This window comes from Lytechinus variegatus, chromosome 13 (assembly GCF_018143015.1).
Source record: "Lytechinus variegatus isolate NC3 chromosome 13, Lvar_3.0, whole genome shotgun sequence".
Lineage (NCBI taxonomy): Eukaryota > Metazoa > Echinodermata > Echinoidea > Temnopleuroida > Toxopneustidae > Lytechinus > Lytechinus variegatus.
The window spans coordinates 26377434-26399477 of NC_054752.1; the positions used below are offsets into that span (position 1 = coordinate 26377434).

At 36.9% G+C, this 22044-nt stretch overlaps 1 protein-coding gene across 1 annotated transcript; it reads right to left on the bottom strand.

The window, feature by feature from the left end:
• Positions 1 to 1128: 1128 nt before the first annotated feature.
• LOC121426151 (SAP domain-containing ribonucleoprotein-like) lies at positions 1129 to 13141 on the bottom strand. The gene is made up of 10 exons (XM_041622332.1): positions 13067 to 13141; positions 10265 to 10364; positions 9336 to 9380; positions 8698 to 8744; positions 8120 to 8281; positions 7632 to 7711; positions 6779 to 6854; positions 5985 to 6056; positions 5263 to 5373; positions 1129 to 2886 (listed from the first exon to the last, which is right to left on the bottom strand). Exons 1-10 carry the CDS (start codon positions 13094 to 13096, stop codon positions 2845 to 2847), a joined length of 765 nt encoding a protein of 254 aa, XP_041478266.1. The 5' UTR covers positions 13097 to 13141; the 3' UTR covers positions 1129 to 2844.
• Between the last annotated feature and the right edge of the window lie 8903 nt (positions 13142 to 22044).

The window sequence follows — 22044 nt, forward strand, 5'->3', positions numbered from 1 at the left end:
CACATAATAGTGTGCGTGATAATTATGTCATGAATGCACATTAAAGTTCAATTTTAATTTTCTCAGAAAATGGCACTTTCTGGAATTTCATTATTACATGTACAGTATATACTGTGATGAAATTTAATGAATCTGCTTGCATGTGATATAACAAAATAAGGAAAATCCATATCAACTCTTATTCCTCTTATTCTTTTTTTCTCAAATTTTCTGGCTTAGTTTTTCCTCATAATCAAGTTGATAAAAGGATGGAACTTGCCTAATACATGTTTTTTTCGTCTGAATTTACACAAATATTCACAAATACAAACTGGAACTGATAGCACTAAAAAAATTGCTGCTTCTACTTGAACAAACATTTTAGTTCTTGCTTAATCTGATGACTGACAATGACGTTGCATCCTCCAATTTGTGATAAAACCTCAATAAAAAATGGTGAGAATTATGGGTCAGAGACAAAAAGAGAAATGGAAAATGTTACTGAAATAATGATAAGAATTATAAAAGGCGTGTATATAGTGCAGTCTATCTAGAAATAATATCTCACAAGTGCAGTATTATCACCATAGCTTAAGCTGATGTTTACTACTTTTCTCTACATGGAGTTCTTGGGGCAGTTTCAGAAAGACCTGCAAATAATTTTCAATTTGCCATTACTATTAACATCCATCGCAACCTTGATTGTGATTGGCTGCTGAGCCCTGTAACCATGGTATTTACCACTGGCAGATCCAGGGGGGGGGGGCAAATCCGGCCCGTGCACCCCCCCCCCCTTTGAGAGGCACAATTAAATTTGTAATGTAAAAATATTGTTAAAACAGAAGTGTGCCCCCTTTTGATAGTGAAGACCTTTTTTTTGTTTTACTTGTCAAATGTCCCCCCCTGGATCTGCCCCCTTGTATTAACCTTAATGGCAAAGTTACAATAGCTGCAACTCTTTATGAAACGGGCCTCTTATCAAGATGACCAAATACACACTAAATTCTATCATTTGAGAGAATAGAGCTCCCATGCAAGCATCATACTAGGTAATTTACAAAGGGTAAAATGTAATCAGAACCTGATACAGCACCAGCCACGAAGGAAAAGGGCATAAATAAGCCCTGCTTCTTTTTCAAATCTTCTGCGTTACAATGAAATCTAAAAAGAATCTAATTCCCACAACAGGTGTTCTATTACAAGTCAATTATCCAAATTGGATGAGTGTTCCTCCAGGAAAACAACAACACTGAAATAAACACTATCTTTTGAAGTAAAGGAACTAGAATGGAAATAATATAATAATATTCCCCCAAAGCAAATGTTTAGAGCTAGGCAATGCCAGCTTGTGGGTATGTCATTTGAGCCATCATACTGTAAAAAGCACAGTATTCAAACAGTTCTTTCCAAGCTTATCAAGCACATTAAACATTCAGTTACTATTTATACACAATGACTCTACCAAATCCTATTGGATGGTTAGAAAGTAAAAAAACAAACAAACACTTTGTGTGAATGTAACTGACAGGACACTAGTGCATTTCTTCTGTTTTGTAAAATGTGTGATGTACATGTATGTAACTTGATGTTAAATGTGCCTAATAAATACAAGAACTATTTGATTACTGTGCATTTCAAAGTGTAAGTAATGATTGACTGAAATCATCAGGGTCCAGTAACACAAAGGTAAGTGATTAATTGTACAGTAGATTTTTATGATTGATTGTACATTGTAATCGATGCAATCAATCGTGGAAAACGTCCTACGATTGATATTGCTAAGCTTTGTCTTTCGGGCCACGGAGGTGTCTGTAACATGGCACTCCTGTACCTATCCGTCAACTGGACTGCACTAATATAAGAATACCATGGCCTGTATTCTGGGGGGTGTTTCACAAAGATGTAAGTATGACTTAGAGTCGCACTTAATGCCTAGTTGTGTGCATTTTAAAAGGCAAGACAGCATAGGTCAGATCATGCAAAGAGGGCGCGCACTACTGCGTATTGATCAATTAGATTGGGCGTTGCATTTCAGATACGCGTCAGCACTTAAGTGTGATATAAGTCATACTTAAGTCTTTGTGAAACATCCCCCTGGAAAGCATTTCATGAAACACATCACTCTGTGAAGAAATTATGGGGTGCTGAATACATCACCATTTTGTTTACATTGCATGTTTCAAATGTTAACAGTGCTCTTTCCTCATGTTTTAATGGTGAAGAAACATTTATACTTATTATCACCTGACAACTATGAATGATTTGAATGTCTACTAACTTGATAAATGGAACCCCTAGTGTTAGAGTTACAATTGGCTTTCCATAGTTAAACCACAGTTTTATGGGGGGGTGGCATCTTTTGAGAGATGTCTACAAAAAAATAATTCATCAAGGGCAATCGTTTCATCAAAACGTGAAATAGGCAGATTAGCTAATTGTATGTACAGATGAAACATTTCAGATTCTCATGGCTCCTAATGACCATTCGCACCTTGCATTAAGTCAGCGTGTCAACACAGGTATTATCACCTTAAATTTCAGCTGCACTCTGCTTTTGAGGAACTCATATCGTAATGGGTTTCAAGAACACCAATGCCCTTTTCAACCGCAACACTATCAGCGTGGTCCAGAAGTTTTCATGTAGAATTCCACATAAATACCTTAATTGCAATGGCAGGATTGACGTGAGACCAACTACAGACCATTATGACCCGAGCCGGAAGATCTGTTAGTTCTGAATAGGTATGTTGGTTTCGCCAAGGGACGAAGGAGGTGGAAGAAAGATCTACACGATGCTGTACAAACGATAGGACACGTTGAAAGGAACATGGTAACAAAGAATGCTGAATACTTGATGCAGTTCTGTTATGCCATCCCAAACCTCTCTGCTCTCTTCCGCTTCTTGGCCTGGAGGGTAAATAAAAAGAAGGACCAAGAAAAATAACATTACGGCATGGACAAAAAGTAAACAACAAAACCGAGAATATCTGCAAACATATTCAGAATCAACAGTGATCTGTCTGAAAAAAAAAATATATATCATGGCCTGTTTTAGCTCTAAAATGAAAAGAATAACATGAATATGTTCCCCTCTTTAACAAGCTGCTTCAGCTCTACACACAGTCTTGCTGCTAAGGTGGTAGGAAATTAACCTCTTATACAAATTAATTTAGCATCCAAGCATCCAGCTGCACTTCATGCAAAAATGCAAATCTTGCTAACAGAAATTCTATTATGAGGAATTAAAAGGTAAATCTAGTGGACAAACTGCATTTCACATTAATTTGTAATTGAACAATTGAACAAAAACAATTTTAGTATCCAACCTTATGGAACTTTTTTTTCGAAAAGAAAAGTATTAATACTTTGAAAACAATCACATTTGGCATGACTCTATGACTATGTATCCTATATATCTGTCTTTCTCTTATATTCTAAATGTGTATATTGATGTATTCATGTAATGTGTCACAGCACTCATGTATACAAACAAATCATTACAAGAGCTGCCAACCAGAAAAAAAGAACATTTCAGTATTTTAAAAGCTGAAAAGCAGTATTACGGTGAGGAAATCAGTATTTTCAAAGAATACCATAGGACCACATATTAAGATGAAACTTTATAAGAAATCAGTATTTTACATGAAACTATCAGTATCCTTCTCATTTTTCAGTACTACATACTGAAAATCATTACTACTTGGCAGCTTTGCATTACTATGTCAATCATTAATTGATGAAAACATGTCTTGTGTCACTTAACATGTAATTAAAAACAATGGGACAATAAGAATGAAACTTTTTTTTTTGTTTTGTCAGTTCATATTTAATTGAATATCAACTAGTCGATGGAAAAATACATAGTAGAGCAGAGCCTTTGTCACTGCAAACCCTCATGATAGTTACTTTAGCTTTCCCCGATTCTATTGTACCAGTCTCTTAAGAGGTTATGAAAGGCCTCTAAACTGCTGTCAACTCATTATAATCATTGCTTCAACTTAACAAATACATTTTCTCCCATCATTTTGTTCACATATTATTCTAGTCATTAGTGTCTTTCGGTATAAATGATTACAAACTGTAGGTTTAATCCTTAACAAATTGTAGATGATGTCATGTACTCATAATTTAAATAGAAAGATGCCAATGATTAATCTTCTTTGTTTTTTCTATTGTATTGCCATTCATTCACAAGTGATTACTAAAAAGAGTTTAACCCTCTGGGAGCTAAATTATCATTTCAGAATAAATCATTGTCACTGAAGGCAATTTTGTTGTAATTTGTCAAGATTTGAGAGGAGGGGCAACCCCCCCCCCCCCACCCCTCCTCTGACGCTAAGCAATTTCAAAATAGCTTGGGCTATATAGAGTTAAAACAAGATAAAAGAGCCAAATAAATATTGGAAACATATCATGCATTTTTTATGCAATGTTGAAATTGTTGGCATCCCATAATTTTAACACAAAAAAAGGTCAGGGTCTACATGTAAGTTAAAGCCTGTGTATAGCTTTGGTAAAGGGTCAATAATGTGATTGATAATCGAATATCATCTAATATGACAGTCTTACTGAAGCGTAGAGACCGTTAGATATTTTTCCAACTGCACTTCTCTGAGAAAATTTCAAATATTCAAATCTTGGATATATAGCGCCCTCTCGGCGATGCTTGTTTTAAATTTAAAAATGGGCATTCAAGCACTTATCTTATAAATTTAGTGATTAGATATCCAAAAGTTACAGACAAAGAACATATCTTTAAAGTTTCAGCCCATTCCATGATTTGGAATAGGATTTAATTGAAAGACAAAAACACACAGATATTTTAATTTGATCGGGTGACCCGATCAAGTTAAATTTCCATGTAAAATCGCAAAATTTATCCTGTAAAACACATTTTCATTTCATATCCTCCACATCATAACTGTTATTGGGCATATCCATTCATATTAGCTAGCAATGAATTGGAATAGTGATAGGTGCATTTTGGTGGATTTACCAAAACTATACACAGGCTTCAAACCTAGACTTCAGAAAACAGGTCAAAGTTAAACCAGACTTCAGCAAAAAAAGGTCATTGAGTACAAGGGATCACTGGCTTCATCAAATAGAAACAGAATTTCAAACTTTGTATTTCTTTAACAAAAGTGTCTATTTTGGTCTAAGACTGACTGAAATCCTTCTCTCAGAAGTAAATGTGGTTTAATAACTGGTTGGTCAGAACTGCCATTAGTCTCTCATGAATCATATAAATTTCATTAATCAAATTCAAACAATCTTCCATACCTCTACATCATCACTCCCAACAGCACTGATCTTTGCTTTTGAACCTGGTGCCGAGATGGTCACCGCTCCAAATCTTTCTTTTCTTTTCCGTATCCTCTCTGCTTCCTCTGACTGCGGGAGATACAAACATGCGTTCATCTAGCTTTAAAAAAATCCATGCAATTGAACTGGTGGAGCTCATAGGCAACATAATAATAGTTTCAATTGATATCGGCACAAAAACAATCAATCTAAGATAACCAAAATTTTTGAAAGCAATTTGAAGAACCTCTTTCAAAGTAATTGAGGAATGATACATATATATAAAGTTACAAAGCTATTGCTTTTTGCGTGGATGTTATCATATACTTGATAACCACTTGCTGCCAGTACTTAACTCCTCAAACCGAAAGGGTACTTTAGTGCCATCTCAGCTCAGAGCGAGCACCTAGGATGAAGAAAGGTAGTTGTAACAAATACGGCAGTGCCCATATAGAAGACAACATTTCAGCCCGAAAAATTCAAGCAAGAAAATGGAAAAATCGTGCATGTTAATCTAAAACCCATATTTTGTTTATGAATTTAAGGTAAATCTTTCTAACATTCTGTTTACATTTTTATTTGCTTCTTTTTTTGGCAATCTAGTTGTTTCCCAACCGAAACAGTCAGAAACAGGTGGAATGATGCCCAAAAAAAAATCAACAATAAATAAGAACAAAGTAATAATCACAGTAATACCTTACCTTCATTGCTGTTGGAGACACTGATTTTCCAAAGCGTTCTGCTCTCTGTTTCAGTTTATCAGAATTTACAGACTAGGAGGTAAAAAAGAAGCATGTTTGGTAACAACTTTCCTTAAATTAATGAGAGTCAATACTTGTGTCAAGTTGGTCAGAGTTACTGACAGCAGAAATTTGGCAAATATATAAAGGTTTAACACATTCCATTAACTGTAAAAAAAATAGGGGGGGGATACACACCCTCAACATCTTCTGTGATCATTCCTCCATGAGATATATTTTTTCCAAGCCGCTAGCAGACATTTTTACTTTCAATTCTCACATATCTTATCTTTAACCATTTTTGCAAAATATGGCATACCACACTGCAAAGCTGCATGACTTTTTATATCTCTAAATATAATGTTAAAATATATGTTAAGACAGTGATTGGTCATTTGCTTGTGCAAAATTATGCTTTCCTTGATTTCTCCAAGGAAATATGATAAAATTTGTGATAGTATTTCTATTTAAGTAAATGTCAAGGTTAATGTGTAGATTAGGATTAAGTTGTAATACAGTTTAGGCAAGAGATTAAATGTGCAGTTTTCCAATAAAGCAAAACGTTGCTGTCACAGCACATCTATGTAACCATCAAGAGCACAGATGAGACAATCTAAGTTGCAAAACCCACATTAAGAAAGAACAATGACAGCAGAGTACTGTTATCACTGAATAAATGTACATGTACTTGGCTCAAGAGGGCAGCATAACACAACAGGTCTTTACTTGAATCAATTACTCCATGTATAACTTACCATTGATATTCCTTTTGAAGTTGGTGTTACTGTGGCTGTTGGCTTGGCTTGTGATCCCGGTGCTTGCATTCCAAATCTATTCATTATTAAGAGACATTAAACCAATTACATATATTACATATTAAGCAATACATGATTGAAGTAATCAGGCAGGCCCTCCAAAAATTTGTTTGGTTGAACAGGACTGACCCACCCTATGAAATTTGTCGGAGCCGGCCGACTCTTCTCTTTTGTGTGTAATTTAGAGCCAAAACTTTTGAAATCATTACATTTAAAAAGCTGAAGCATTAGAATACATAAATATACATGTAACTTGCTTCCAATTTCTAGATCTCCTCCCCCTCTTTGTATATATATATATATATATATATATATATATATATATATATATATATATATATATGTATATATTCATATATAGCGCTTAACACATTGGAACGGCATCTGTAAGTGCTTCACAGATATATTATTATCCTGGTCATTGGATCCTTACATGCACCTTCTCCACTTTCTGGGGAGCATTCCAACAAGAGTTCCAAGACTCAATTGCTAGGCATACTACATAGGCTTTCGCATCCTACCGGGTACCCATTTAACACCTGGGTGGAGAGTGGCAAATTGCCCAAGGAAGCTAGGCCATGGTGGGATTCCAACACATGACCCACTGATTTCAAGGCGAGAGGTCAGAACTGCTACACCACGGTGCTTCCTAGAGCAGAGTCTGAGTATCCTACCAGCATGGATGGACAAATTGTGGACTTGCTCACTTAAGAAAAAATATATATATATCAACAACAATTTTCCATAACATTCTTATGATTCTTCATAAAATAAAACAATTTCTAAAGTCTACCTTTCTGCTCTTGCTTTCTTCTTGTCTGCATCTGATAGTGAAGCTGCAACTCCAAACTTCTGAGCTCGTAAAGCCTTTTTCTGTTGTATTTAGAACGATAAAGGGGAAACAGTTGTAAATGAATGTACATGTACACACCATACAAGTATATCACAAGAACTTTTACATCTATGAATAGGTTAATAGGCCTTTTAGCAGAGATGCCAACCCTGACAAGAATATTCAGTATTTTAAGGCTAAAAATCTGTATTTTGGTGAGGAAACCAGGAGTTTCAAAGAAATACCATAGGGCAACACATTAAACTGAAACTTAAGAAACCACTATTTTGCATGAAACCATCAGTATTCTTCTCATTGTTCAGCACTGAATACTGAAAAATTAGTATTCATTGGCATCTCTGTTTTAGCCCCCCCCCCCCACGGTTCTGGGGGGGGGCTAATAGTTAACAAATGCATGTATCTCCAATCTATTGCTTGATTACTCTTACCTCGACATCTGATATTGGTTTAGCAGTAGGTGAGACAACCTTCTTGATTTCAGGTGCTTTGACCTCCCTTTCCACCTCTTCCTCCTCCTCTTCTATTTCTAACTCTACTTTTCTTGTGACAACAGCTTCTTCTTCTTCCCCTATATCTCCAGCATCAAGGTCCTAATGAAACATGAGGAAACGAGGAATAAAAGTAACATTGCATAATATACTCAAAAGGTTTGTTTACTTTTAACAAAACAGTTATATGCATTGCACAGGTGATAAACAAAAGTCAGAGTGAATGATGTCTTGATGTCAAGAAATGCTTAGTGATACATGTAATAAGAGAAAATTTAAAATGCAAGTAACTTTCATATTTCATGTTCAATTTCAATGAAACAAGCAGTAAGAATGCCCGATTGAGCTTTCTCTCTTCATTCATAAGTGTTTGCTGGGTGGACCATCCCTTCGTAATGTTGAAATGCGTGGTGCAAAAAATGTTTCTGCACTATTACAATTCTGTATACTATTTCAAAGTGATTAAGCATCTATTCTGCACCAAGGCAAATATTTGTAAGCTTGTCGATTAGACTCACCTCATCCTGATTTAATAAGTCGTCCACGTCATCTTCTGCTGTAAGGACTGAACAATACAAGAGGGGAAGTTATTCACGAGATGGATTAACTTTGACAATTATACTATAGACAAATTTGCTAATGACGTCAGGGAAATCTAAATCTAATGTATAAATGTACTGTAACATTTTTAGTGTACATAATACACATTACATTATACTTGTATGTAGCTTTTAGATAAAACAAAATTCCAGGTATGAAAATATAATAAGGTTTACTGTATACCTTGGTTGTAAAACATCAGGGCAATCATCAAAACTATGGTTTGTATGCTAACACTATGAAGTGGACATTTTGATAAATGAACATCCGCTTTTAAACATGAACATGTAGTATGCAATGCTGAGCCACTTCTCATTTAACCTCAAATTTCACCATTATGATTACAGCAGCCGCTCAAACAGTGATTTGGATTCTACATGTAATCATTGATTCATACCTGCTTTTAGTTACTACATGTGTTTGTATTTGATAAGTCAGTGATAATGGGGTCATAATAAAAACTCTGCCTTTTTTAATTAAAAAGCTGCATGTAGGTTCCAGTACTTGGTGTAGGATATCCCAAATATTTCACAATGGATAACAAAAAAAAACTTACCATCTGGATCTACTTGTAGTTCATTGTCTAAGACAGCTTCAGCACCTAATATGAATGTAGAATGAGATAGACAGAAAATGTATCAATCAACTTTACATGTCAACTTTACACTATATGCTCTACAAACTTTGATAAAGTTGCACTAATCATTTAATCATTGTCATACCACATTCTACTCAACACGGGAGAGGACTGGAGTCGTTTTTTTTTATTTATTTTTTTTACAACATACGCTACTTCCTAAACATTCAATAAGCTTCAACATTGGAGTGAATGGGGATTTTCTAGTCCCCTCTTATTTTTCCAGGGCACATTTCATCATTCCAGGGGCCAAATCGGCCCAAGCTCCCTACCTTTTTTTTACTGCCCGATCAGACGGGAAAAAAATTCCACCAATGAAGAGAGTCTTCATGTATGTACTTCACCTGAAAGAGGTTTTTATATTGCAAGATAAAAAAAATGCACAAGGATGGACATTGGAAAGAGTGAAGGAGTATCAGGGGGCAATGCAAGAAATTTGAAATCATCTACAAATCAAATCTCAGTCTGGCAACTAATAATTTGCATCAAATTATCAATATTCTTCCATGACAGTGGCATAGATATACTACAGACTCGGCTGAATTTACCTTCTTGTCCTCACAAGAAGAACATTTTTTCAGACCTGACTTTATGCAAACGTGTGACCTAAGTCAAATTTTTGCCAAAGCTCAGCAGATTCTGTGGATCCAAATGATTACCTACTGGCAGATCCACCTGTATCCAGGTCTACATTTGAAAATGATGACCTGGATACATTTGCAAATGATGATATGGTTATGGTTGTATTAATTGAAAAATTCTGAATTTACATGTACAGTCAATATTTGAAATCAACATGAGCATGTTCATGGAGCACAAATACTGTGCAGTATATACAGTGCACTTACCATCAACTTCAAGACACTCTGTTAACCTTTCCACCAGTTCAGCCTTGTTACCCTTTGAGCTAAGGCCCCTGTCGGTGAGCTCTTTCCGTAGCTCTGCAATCTGAGAAAGAGGCATTGGAGAGAAATTGAATCCAAATGCATTTCATTATCCCATCTCCATGGCTTGACTTATTCTTTGGGCTCAGTGGCATAATGATCCAAAACTTTTGAGGGGGCTCGAAAGGGGGTATATGGGGTATCTCGTGAAATAAATATAAATTTGCGAATGAAGCGAGCAAAAATTTTGATATTTATAATTTAAAACTCCAAGTTTTTGATAGATTTGAAATTACATTCAGATAACAATGTCACATTTCGCATGCGAACGGTCGCTGCGATGTTTTGAAATTGGCCGTGAATAATATGTGTGAGGAACCAATTTTAAGTAACCCCAGGATGGACACGGAGTGAATATAAGGGTGAAGAGTAAGAAATTAAGCTATTTTTCTTTCTCGTTTAATTTTTTTCTATAATTTTTACATTAAACTACCATTTGATTCCACCTTTGTCACTCGGTATATCCAAACTGGTTCACCATCCCGATGTTCGGGCAGGAGGAGCGTAGTGTAGCGGTAGTGAAGTGGAGCCTGCACGAACTTTGCCCGAGGTAGCACCTTCCCAAAATTCACGATAATAATGGAAATGCATACATGTACATTCACTAGAGTTAGAGTAAATTGCACATTGCACAGAAGCGACATCTATCTAGACGATAGTGCTTCTAGCCTTCTAAGCGATGTCTGGATTACCTGTCAGGAAAGAAATTTAATTATAGGATGTTTCAGTTAAGGTTTATTTCATGTGTTAAACATTTTTTACTTCATCCAGGTTAGGGTTGTCTTGTAGACAAGTAGGTACATATGTTTTGAATATTTTAAAAGCAAGCATTGGAAACGCTTGATACCCCCCCCCTTTGTACCAGGTTGATGTCATATTTTATTCAAGAGTTAGAAATATTTTGTATCATGTAAGCATTTTCATACAGGTGTCATACATAGCAAAGAGTGCTCTAACATTGATGAGTGTAGATGTATAGATACACAGGAAGTGTCTTTTATTAATAAGAATGTGTTGCTTTATGCATTCATCTGTTGTTAAAATTCTCTGAATTACTTTATAGAAATTGTACAGTCAGTCCTAGTAACGGTAGGGTATATTAGGAGGTTAATTTCAGTAATTCAGAGAGAACCACCTAAGCCAGAATACACTACAGATGTTCGTGTAGGCAGTTTTAAGTTAAAACTGAGGGACTACGTCGGTGACGAGATAACGACCCCAGCTGCCGCCGGTTCTCCACCGACATGACTGGTCAAAGTTCATGTCATCATTGGGGGCTCGATCTCCTCCACTAATTCGTTGAAGCCACATCTCTCTTATCTGGGGGCTACTCATCGAGGGGTAACACAGTCTGCGGAGGTTGAGGTCGAGTGGAAGAGACACAACCTGCGGAGGCCAGGAACTGGACCGACCACCAGGGCCAAGTGGGGCGTGTCAGACCAGATATGGGGGCTCACATCAACGATTACCGTTTAAGTTAAGTTACATTTTGTTATCTATAACCCACATCATGTATATTTCGTGTACAATCATTGTCAAAGAAACCAAAAGAAATATTGAAAAGTTTTGATTAAATCTTTCATAACTGTAATCCTCAGTTTTTACGTATTCCTTATTTGGTGTCAAGCAGCAGTAGATAAATAATTTAAAAAAAGTCACTTCCCACGTGACATTACCCCTAGACCAAAAGCTTCGGTCTCTGTTTTGTTGGTTGTTCAGCTTAACTCTGTTGGCTTCACTCACCAAATTGAGACCGAAGTTCTAGCGCGATCTGTACAGGGGACTCAATGGCCATATATTTATGTACTTCAGATCGGTTAAAACGGGGAAGTGAATTTGCGCGACTGCCGAGGTAAGTCACTATTTTTGTTCCTTGTAACTTCATTTTTCTTCTTTTTTGGCAATTAATGACAAGAGGGAATATTAATTTGCATTTTGGTTGCGTTAATTTTAAAAAGTTTGATTTTTTTAAATCCAAAAATTGAAGAGCCCCGACGGGGGGATTTTGCATTGCAAGTCCGTGCCTGCACGATAGCTGTGTACGAGGTCTGTGTACGAGGTCGAGAAATTTTTTTAAAATGTTTAAAAACTCCTCGAAAAAACAGACGGCTGCCAGCTGTCCAGATTACCCCTTTCTGAGACTTTTTAGAATATGGCTTCAGGCCTCTAGACTCTAGAGACTACCCTATTCCATGCCGAAGGCGGAGCGGAAATTTTTGTTTAACTTTAAACTAGCTTTAGTTTAACTGTTTAGGTTGAGAGAATTTTTTTTAAATGTTGAAAATCTCGAAACAGACGGCTGCCAGCTGTCTAGATTACCCCTTTCTGCATGTTCTGAGACTTTTTAGAATATGGCTTAAGGCCTCTAGACTCCAGAGACTATCCTTTTTCATGCCGAAGGAGGAGCGGAAATTTTTGTTTAGGTTGACGTTGAGACTGAGACTTGAGAGCGAGGCCGATAGACAGACCAGGCGGGGATTTGTTGCCCACGTCATTTTGAATATGCGGGACTACGTATAAACTTTACAATTACAGGACCCATCGTCACCATTCAATAATTAACACCGCTCAAAATAAAGTACAACAAACAGAAACGTCCACAACATCAATATCACTCACCGAAAGTATCATACACAGCGCATATACCCACAAAAAATGAATAACTGGCCCTGAAGCAACAAATAAACAATCGAAAGCAAAGCTTACCTTCAGCTTTTTAACTTCAATCTCCGCCATTTTTTCTGTTTACCGCCCTCTGGAGGTCTATGCAGGGTATATTTCAAAACAAAGCGGAATGGGGGCACTGAGTTGCAAATTTTTTTTTTGACCAGGATAGAGGAGGTTAATTTCGTTTTACTTGATTGCTAAAAAAATGAATGCTTGTAAGCAAGCAACCAGTAATAAGACGAATCGCGGCCGAGGCCGGTTTTCATTACCAGACGGGGGAGGGGGCACACTGTAAAAACTGTGGTGTTAAAACTGACCGTGTTAATACTAGGACCACACCCTGAAGTGTTAAAATTACACCTTAAATATTGAACGTAACACAACACCAAAGAGTGTAAATGTAACAACCAAAGGTGTTGTAATAACACCTATAGGTGTAAAACTAACACCACCAATTTAACACCGGTGTAAAATAACTGGTGTGGTCCTATATGAACACCGGTTAACACCACAGTATTTGCTGTGCAGGTATAGGCCCTGTTTAGGATATTAGGTCTATATTCATTGTATCAACAGGGGAATGGGAGGTTCCCTGGTCTCAGGAAAAGCAATTTAGGCCGTCGTTGCTCCAGTTTTATAAAACGGTAAACAGAAAAAAGGAAAGATGGAGAGGTTCTCTAATTTCCGACTTGAGGAGGAAAAATACGAAAAGGAAATTAAGAAGGCTAAGCAAATTTCTCCGCGAAAACACACAACACAATCATACAATAAAAAATGAAAAATCATTAAAAAGAAGACGAAGCCGCTGTTTTGGTTCCGTTTCCGATCTTGTTTTTCTGTTTTTCTGTTTGAATAAGAAAGAAATTAAGCCGATCGATTTTAAAAATTTTAAGAACGAGTGACATGACCATGAGCGGTGCATGTGAACCATGTGAACTTGATATGGTTGCTCAATTCCTGAGCTTACAAATTCAAAAGGTCGTGACCACATTATTTTCTTTCCAGGATTATTCTTGGAACCCAAGTCCACTGACCATATTAACAGAGTCGACCAACGGCGCCGGGCGAGCGTTTCCGTTTTACACCCTGGCGAAGGCATTTTCCGGAAAAGTAGCCAAAAAGCGACTAGTGAAGAGTCTACACACGTCGCTGGTTGCATGCAGCGTGCGACACAGGCGAGTCCACCACCGCATGCAATTTGCACAGTTACTGATCAGAGCACAGAGTTCCTCGGCACTTCATGGAGAGGGAGAGCCGTCAGGAGTGAAATCCGAACATGCTTTTGCAGTCGCGTTGTTTATGATAGTTTTTTTTTCTAAAAATAAATTATTAACCCCGGTTATTAACTAAATGAATAGAATGACAGACAAAATCAATATAAACAGATACTTATATTAATGGAAAGACAAATTGAAGTTTGATGGATTGATACACTTAGAAGCTGCCGAAAGATAGATATAGAAGACTGATAAATAGATAGAGACAAGATAGACAGATAGATAGATAGAGAGAGAGGTGGATAGATAGATAGATAGAACGAGAGAGAAAGAGGGAGAGATGGATGGATAGATAAATAGAGAGACAGAGAGGTCGATATATAGAGGGAGAGGGGGAGAGAGAGAAAGATAGAGAGAAGGATATATATATATATATAGAGAGAGAGAGAGAGAGAGAAAGACAGACAGATGGATAGATAGATAGAGATAGATAGATGAGATAGATGAGTGTTAGATAGATAAAGAGGGAGAGAGAGACAACGAATATTAACAAATTAACAGATAGATAAGTTTAAAAAATAGAGAGAATAAGAGAAAGACAGACAGATGGATAGATAGATAGATAGAGAGAGATATTAAATCGATAATTAAAGAATGAGAGAGACAGAGAAGATTATTAACAAATTAACAGATAGATAGATACTCTAGTTAAAAAATAGATAATATATAGAGAGAAATAGAGAAAGACAGACAGATGGATAGATAGATGGATAGAGAGATAGATAGATGTCAGATAGATCAAGAATGAGAGAGAAGAGCGACAAATTAACAGATAGATACTGTAGTTACATAGGTAGGTAGAGAGAGAGAAATAGAGAAAGACAGACAGATGGATGGATAGATAGAGAGAGATAGAGAATTTCAATAGATAGATGTTAGATAAAGAATGAGAAAGACAGAGGAAGAATATTAGATAGATAGATAGATAGATAGATAGATACTGCAGTTACATAGATAGATAAAGATAGAATTTGAGAGATAGATATATAGACAGATAGAGAGAAAGACAGACATCAGCAAATCGGCAAGGCAAATGATCAAGGCAAACATTCGTATTGAACCAGGAAAGTAAAAGCTCAGCTGCATTTGCAATTAAGTACGGTATGTTTGCACCCAGCTGATCGTAGACGTAGACTCTTCACTAGTCGCTTTTTAGCTACTTTTCCGGAAAATGCCTTCGCCAGGGCGTAAAACGGAAACGCGCCCCCGGCCGAGGGTGCCCTTTTTCTTTAAAAAAAAATTATTTGAACAGGCGAAATTGCTCAAAAGCCATAACAGGATAGTAAAAAAAAATGTCAAAGTGTTTGTTGCGAAAGTGACTTTCACCTTACTTCATGAACCTCCCTGTCTGTCCGTCCACCCCATTATTCTGTCAATACGCCTAAAGCTCTGGGGATCACTGGCAATAATTGAGGCGTATCTCATAATATTTCCACTATTAATTGTATGGTCTATCAGTTTGTTCCTAGATCTCAATTTGTCATCTTACTTAATGCGTCTTTTTATTCATTTCGACTGCTTTACCGTGGGTGACACTCACATTATGAAAACCACGCCCTCAATGACATGCTTTGGCACAGTTCTAAGGCCCCATGTCACAATGGAAATTGACAGAAGTTGCCTTAAATTGACAAAATTGACAAAGATTGCGCAACATTATGCAAAGTTGACATGCAAGTTTAGGCAACTTTGCATTTGCTTGGGCAACTTTGCGCCATTTCCGGCAATTTTGCGCCCATTTCTGGCAATTTTCCGCAACATCCGGCAATTTTGCGCAACCTTGCGCCATTTCCGGCAATTTTGCGCCTATTTCTGGCAATTTTCCGCAACTTCCGGCAATTTTGTGCCCATTTCTGACAATTTTCCGCAACTTCCGGCAATTTTGCGCAACTTTGCGCCATGTCCAGCAATTTTACGCAACTTCGCGCCATTTTCCGGCATTTTTGTGCAATTTTGCGCCATTTCGGGCAATTTTGCGCAACTTTGCACCATTTCAGGCAATTTTGTACAACTTTGCGCCATTTCCAGCATTTTTGTGCAACTTAGCACATTTTCAGGAAACTTTGGAAAAGTTTGCACAACTTTGCACAACTTAATGTAATTTAGAGAAACTTGGTGCATCTATGAGAAAGTTTTTGAAACTCTGTGCAATATCAAACATTTTTTAGCAATTTTTAGCACCTGCACACAATACAATGCCACTTTGAGCAGGTTTTCAAAATATATATATTGACTTTTGGTGCCTGCTCTCTTTCATTCGTCTCAAAATCTTATCTTGGCATATGATTTCAAATATCAGGACTTTATAATAATACTATTGCATCTTTCCTGTGGTCATGCACTTCTGCCAAACAATCACATAGTTGAACATCATCTTTGAAACTCTGTATTCATACATGTACTTCAGTCACAGAGTATGAGGACACCAAGAATGGTGCAATGTCAGATGTGCATGTATATAAAAGATTTCTTTAAATTTTTTAATCCACCCTCTATAATATTTTGTTCATATCTAAAGGGATCATGGAGAAAATATTAACATTCATGTGGTTCCAAAATCTCCATATATGCAATACGGTAAAGTGGGGGATGATGCTGTGGAACGGATCACCCACCTTTTAAATTCTTTGGGAGATAATTACATGGAACTCTAGCATTAACTAATTAAATATACTATCGCAAATCTAACGATGACATGCAATGCCAGGAGTATTTTATGTGGTACTAGTGAACAAAATAAAAAGACCTGCTTGCAAAAATATTTTGCAATGGAAGAAACAATTTATTATACTTAAAAATGTGATACATGTGATATGACTGCTGGATTTTGTTTACTACCCTTCCTCTAACTGTATTGAACAGTTCGTCGGCATTTCAGTTCTTTAAAAAGTTTGGAAACGTTTATGTCGCGTGCACCAAAATGTTTTGTTACAATACGGGAAGCCCTTCTCTGAATACGATGAATAAATTCACGGTTTTTAGCTGAACAATTACCCCATCACGCTGAGCATGCATAGTAAATACTAGGTTGAATAGTTGTTTTGTAAAGAGTATTTAGTAAAGGGGTGTTTAACGCAAAACATATAGACTAGTTTTCGCAAAGTATACACTTTATATGGGTGTCTGGAAAACGAAGACCGGGGACACGTATCACACTCGTTAAGCGTTTGTAGTTCACGCACGAATTGTGTACAAAGCAGTGCAAAGTGTGTACAAAACACGTGCGCGGGTTAGAATGGACTTTGGACCTTGCCCCCTACACATGTTCTCCCATTGACATAACGCATGTCCCCGGTCTTCGATCTTCGTTTTCCAGACCTGTTGTTGGGTGTCTGGAAAACGAAGACAGAAGACCGGGGATCGCATCCGTCTAGCTAAAATAAACCATTATTATATTCAGATCAAATTCAGGAATATTCTGATATGTAATCAGTTATGATTGGTTGATAAGTTAATGATTAATTGTAAGGATATCAGCTAGGGCATAATTAATACATAACAATTATAACGTACAATACACCTCATACTGCACAATCACGTACAAGCAGTCTCAACTTAACTGCCGTTTGGAACTACCATTGACACTACGCGTGTCCCCGGTCTTCGATCTTCGTTTTCCAGACCTGTTGTTGGGTGTCTGGAAAACGAAGACAGAAGACCGGGGATCGCATCCGTCTAGCTAAAATTATATTCACTTACCCCCCGGACAATTATCCTCGAGGACAAGTACCCACTGGACAATTACCTCGAGGACAATTATCCCCCGGACAATTACCCCTGCCTGAGAACAATTACGTACAAGCAGTCTCAACGTAACTGCCGTTTGCAACTATTTTACTACCATTGCCATTACGCGTGTCCCCGGTCTTCGGTCTTCGTTTTCCAGACCTGTTGTTGGGTGTCTGGAAAACGAAGACAGAAGACCGGGGATCGCATCCGTCTAGCTAAAATAAACCATTATTATATTCAGATCAAATTCAGGAATATTCTGATATTGGATATGCAATGATATGCAATCAGTTATAATTGGTTGATAAGTTAATGATTAATTGTATGGATATTGTGATGTGAATGATAATTGATTGAGCAATATATCGCGCTCAGCTCAGTTGGCATGAAAATTTTACTACCATTGACATAACGCATGTCCCCGGTCTTCGATCTTCGTTTTCCAAACCTGTTGTTGGGTGTCTGGAAAACGAAGACTGAAGACCGGGGATTTTTGTCAAGCTAATTACCACTCATAGCGTGCTATATATACGGACACGTTTTCGTGCAATTGTACTTCGTTTTCTTCAAGTCGACTTATAAAAACTTGTTGCCATGACTAGATACGATATCTCGCCAAGTCGACATATTATAAAAGGTCATAATAGCTTATGTGGACCCCGGGGGGGGGGGGCACTCGACCAAAACTGGGTGTGCCGCGGGCGAGGCAAAAAACTGTGCCTTGGAGCGGCTTTCTTTGATATTTTTTCTTAATAAGACGAAAATGCTATGCCTTGGAACAGAAATTCGAGTGTAAAAATGGGGGTCCCGGCCCTCCGCGGCACATACCCACTATGCATTATATACTTAGTGCCCCCCCCCCGGATGTGGACATGGCATGACTAAGTTTCTCACGAAGTCGATGGCACTTAAGACGGGATGTAAAAGGGATGGTCCGGGCTGAAAATATTTATATTTTAATACATAGAGTAGAATTCACTGAGCAATGTGCCGAAAATTTTTATCAAAATCGGATAACAAGTAATATTAAGTTATTGAAATTTAAAGTTTAGCAATATATTGTGAAAACAGTCGTCTTGAATATTCATTTGGTTGGTTGATATTGTCACATCTCCACTTTCCGTTTTCCTATATGTTATTAAATATAATCATAATTTTTACATTATTTCATACTTGTGGGAATAATAGGCATATGTCTCCCTTATAATGAAATAAGTTGCAGCAATAAATATTTGATGCACTAAATCAGTTGCTAATCCAATTTTTCTAGTTCTTGGATGAAAAAATTTGAATTAACCTAATTTCACATACTAAAATACAAAAGAACAAGTGGAGATGTGACATCATCAGCCAACCTAATGAATATTCATGACGACTGTTTTCACAAATCATTGCTAAATTTTAAAATTCAATAACTTTGTTATCCGAGTTTGATGAAATTTTCCGTATTTTACTCAGTGAATTCTACTCTATTCAATAAGCTATACATACTTTCAGCCCGGACCATCCCTTTAAAAGCTCCGTATAAAATAAACCTAATTGTAATAGAAAGCAATGTCATGGAACTAAGACAGGTGGGAAGCGCGCCCTTGTAGAATGTTTTCCATACGGTCGGCGAACATGAAACACTAGTGCGTCGCATGCATACTACTTTGCGGTTAAACCCGAGACGTTCCCACGCGTACATTTCGAGACATCAACATTCAGTACGCGTTTGGAAGAAAATTACCCTGTTTACACGTGCATCGGCTTTTGGTTCAGAACCAAAAGCCGATGCAGAATTGGCTTTTGGTCTATCTTGCACCGCAGAATCAGCTAGCCCTCTCTGGGAATCGACATTTGGATCTCTTAGTCTCGCCTTCACCTCTTGTGGGCGAGACAATTAAACAATGAGAGAGGGTAAGAGAATATAGAAACAAGAGGAGAAAGGAAAAGGGACAATAATTGGAGTGAACAAATAATCATCCTGAAATAGGGCCTACTAATAAACAAGTGAGGAAGGGGTTAGAAATAAAGAGATGGCAAAGTGAAACGGAAATTTTAGGCGGGAAAGGGAAGGAAAAGAGCCAAAAATAAACGGGATGCGAAAATGCTAACATGAAATCTGAATCTGAATAGAAAACAGAAAAAACAAGAGGGAAAAGAAAGAAATTAAAGAACACAACAGCTAGTGGCTGTCTCAGGGGGGGGGCTGGGAGCCCCCCCCCCCCTGAGATTTGGTGTGCCCCCCCCCTGAAAAAAAAATTGGCAGAGGAAAAAAAAGGGAGAAAGAAGAAAAGATAAAAGGAAAAGAAGAAGAAAAGATAAGTGGAAAATAAGAGGAGGAAGACGAGTGAATGAAATAATGTGAGGGAAGACTTGCCAGAAAAAATCTTTCATGTTACTATAAAATAATCTTTGCTTGCGCTTCGCGCCAGAATTGCCTGTTCGATGAGATTCATATCTTGCTCAATACATGTAGGCTGATATGGAGCAAGTTTTGAATTTATTATACAAAACATAATTAGCTCGGACATCGAGCTTTCAATATTTTTTTCATTCACAAATTTAAGTGCTCTGTAAAATGTCCGTTTTATTGTCTACATATCAGCATTTTTTTACAGCTTACGCTGCGTGGTCACATTGTTTGATTTGCCAAGTTCCTATTGTCTATAATGTTCCATTAAAGAATGTATTCAGAAAGCCCAGATTCTAGGTCTAAATCTAAAACATGCGCGATAGCCTGCATGTTCTTTATTTAAAATCTATTTGAATTATCCAGTTTCACATCATAATATCAATAATTGTCTGCTCGCGCTTCACGATCGCATTAGTAATGATACCCAATTAATTATATCTTATTTATGATTTACAAAATATGAATAGTGTCCCGCTTTTAGGTCTTTTTTTTCCTCTCGCGCTTCGCGCTCGCATCCATTGTTTCGTTACATATCTATCCCTTTTATTGATACAAAAAGTAATTACCATTCTTTTAGGTCGGAATGTTAAAAAAATGCTTTATTGAAATATATATACCGCCTTCGTGGGTACCTATAAACAGTCCTTAACAGGTCCCTTTTCGATAATGCTATAGGACAGTTAATTTCTGCTCGCGCTTTGCGCTTGCAGTAATTATCTAGTTACATACGCATCTTGTTCAGGTTCACAAACATTGCCCAGAATAGTCAATTTTCAGGTTAAAATATATACATGCAATTCCAAAAATTTTCAGCTCGCGCTTCGCGCTCACATATATTATGGAGCTTAAAATATCAAGATTTGAAGTTAATATACAAAACATATTTTATCTCGGATATCGAGCTTTCATTATTTTTTCAATTTACAAATTGATTTTTTCTTGAAAGTGCTCTGTAAAATGTCCTTTTTAGGTCTAAATATTAACATTTTCAGCTCACGCTGCTCAGTCGCATTATTTGATTTGCATAGGTCTACTTCTTTATAAATTCTTATGTGCCGTCCTTAAAATGCATCTTAAACGAATTGTTTACTGTCATGATTGCCAATTTGTTTAGAAAAATCAGTTTTTGATTATGTCATATTCTTTACAATTGTTTACAATTTAGTAATTTTGGTACTTAATTTCCTTCTTTAATGTTGCTTTCACCCAAGAGTAAAACACAAAAAACACCTTGTAATTTTACCATTTAGGGCCTAAATGGTAAAATTACAAGGTGTTCTTGTTTGTATTATCTTTGCATAAAGTTTTTGAGCTTGCTGGAATGTGCACCAATCGTTTCATAATTTTTAGCTTCTTATTTGTTGAATTGTTTTAAAATGACAGGATTATAAGTCCTACTTGACAGTGTTAGTGTTGATAGATGCGTTATCGACTTTCAATATATTTTTACCTATAAAGGTGTCTTTTTACGTTTTATCTATTTGCCTGATATCTTTCCTGAAATTGAACACAAAATAAATATTCAAAAAATCAGATCAGTTGGAATCGGAGATATTCAGCATTTGTGATTATTATGACTAATCGTGTTCAATTGATCTATGAAAACTTAGTAT

Bases quoted from the DNA above. Each gene is read 5' to 3' on its own strand.
- LOC121426151 (XM_041622332.1), bottom strand. From the start codon at position 13,096: ATGGCGGAGATTGAAGTTAAAAAGCTGAAG. The intron at 6,057-6,778 runs GTAAGTTATACA...TTTACCTCCTAG, and splicing joins CTTCAAAAGGAATATCAATG to TCTGTAAATTCTGATAAACT. The intron at 5,374-5,984 runs GTAAGGTATTAC...TATCTCCCGCAG, and splicing joins TGTCTCCAACAGCAATGAAG to TCAGAGGAAGCAGAGAGGAT.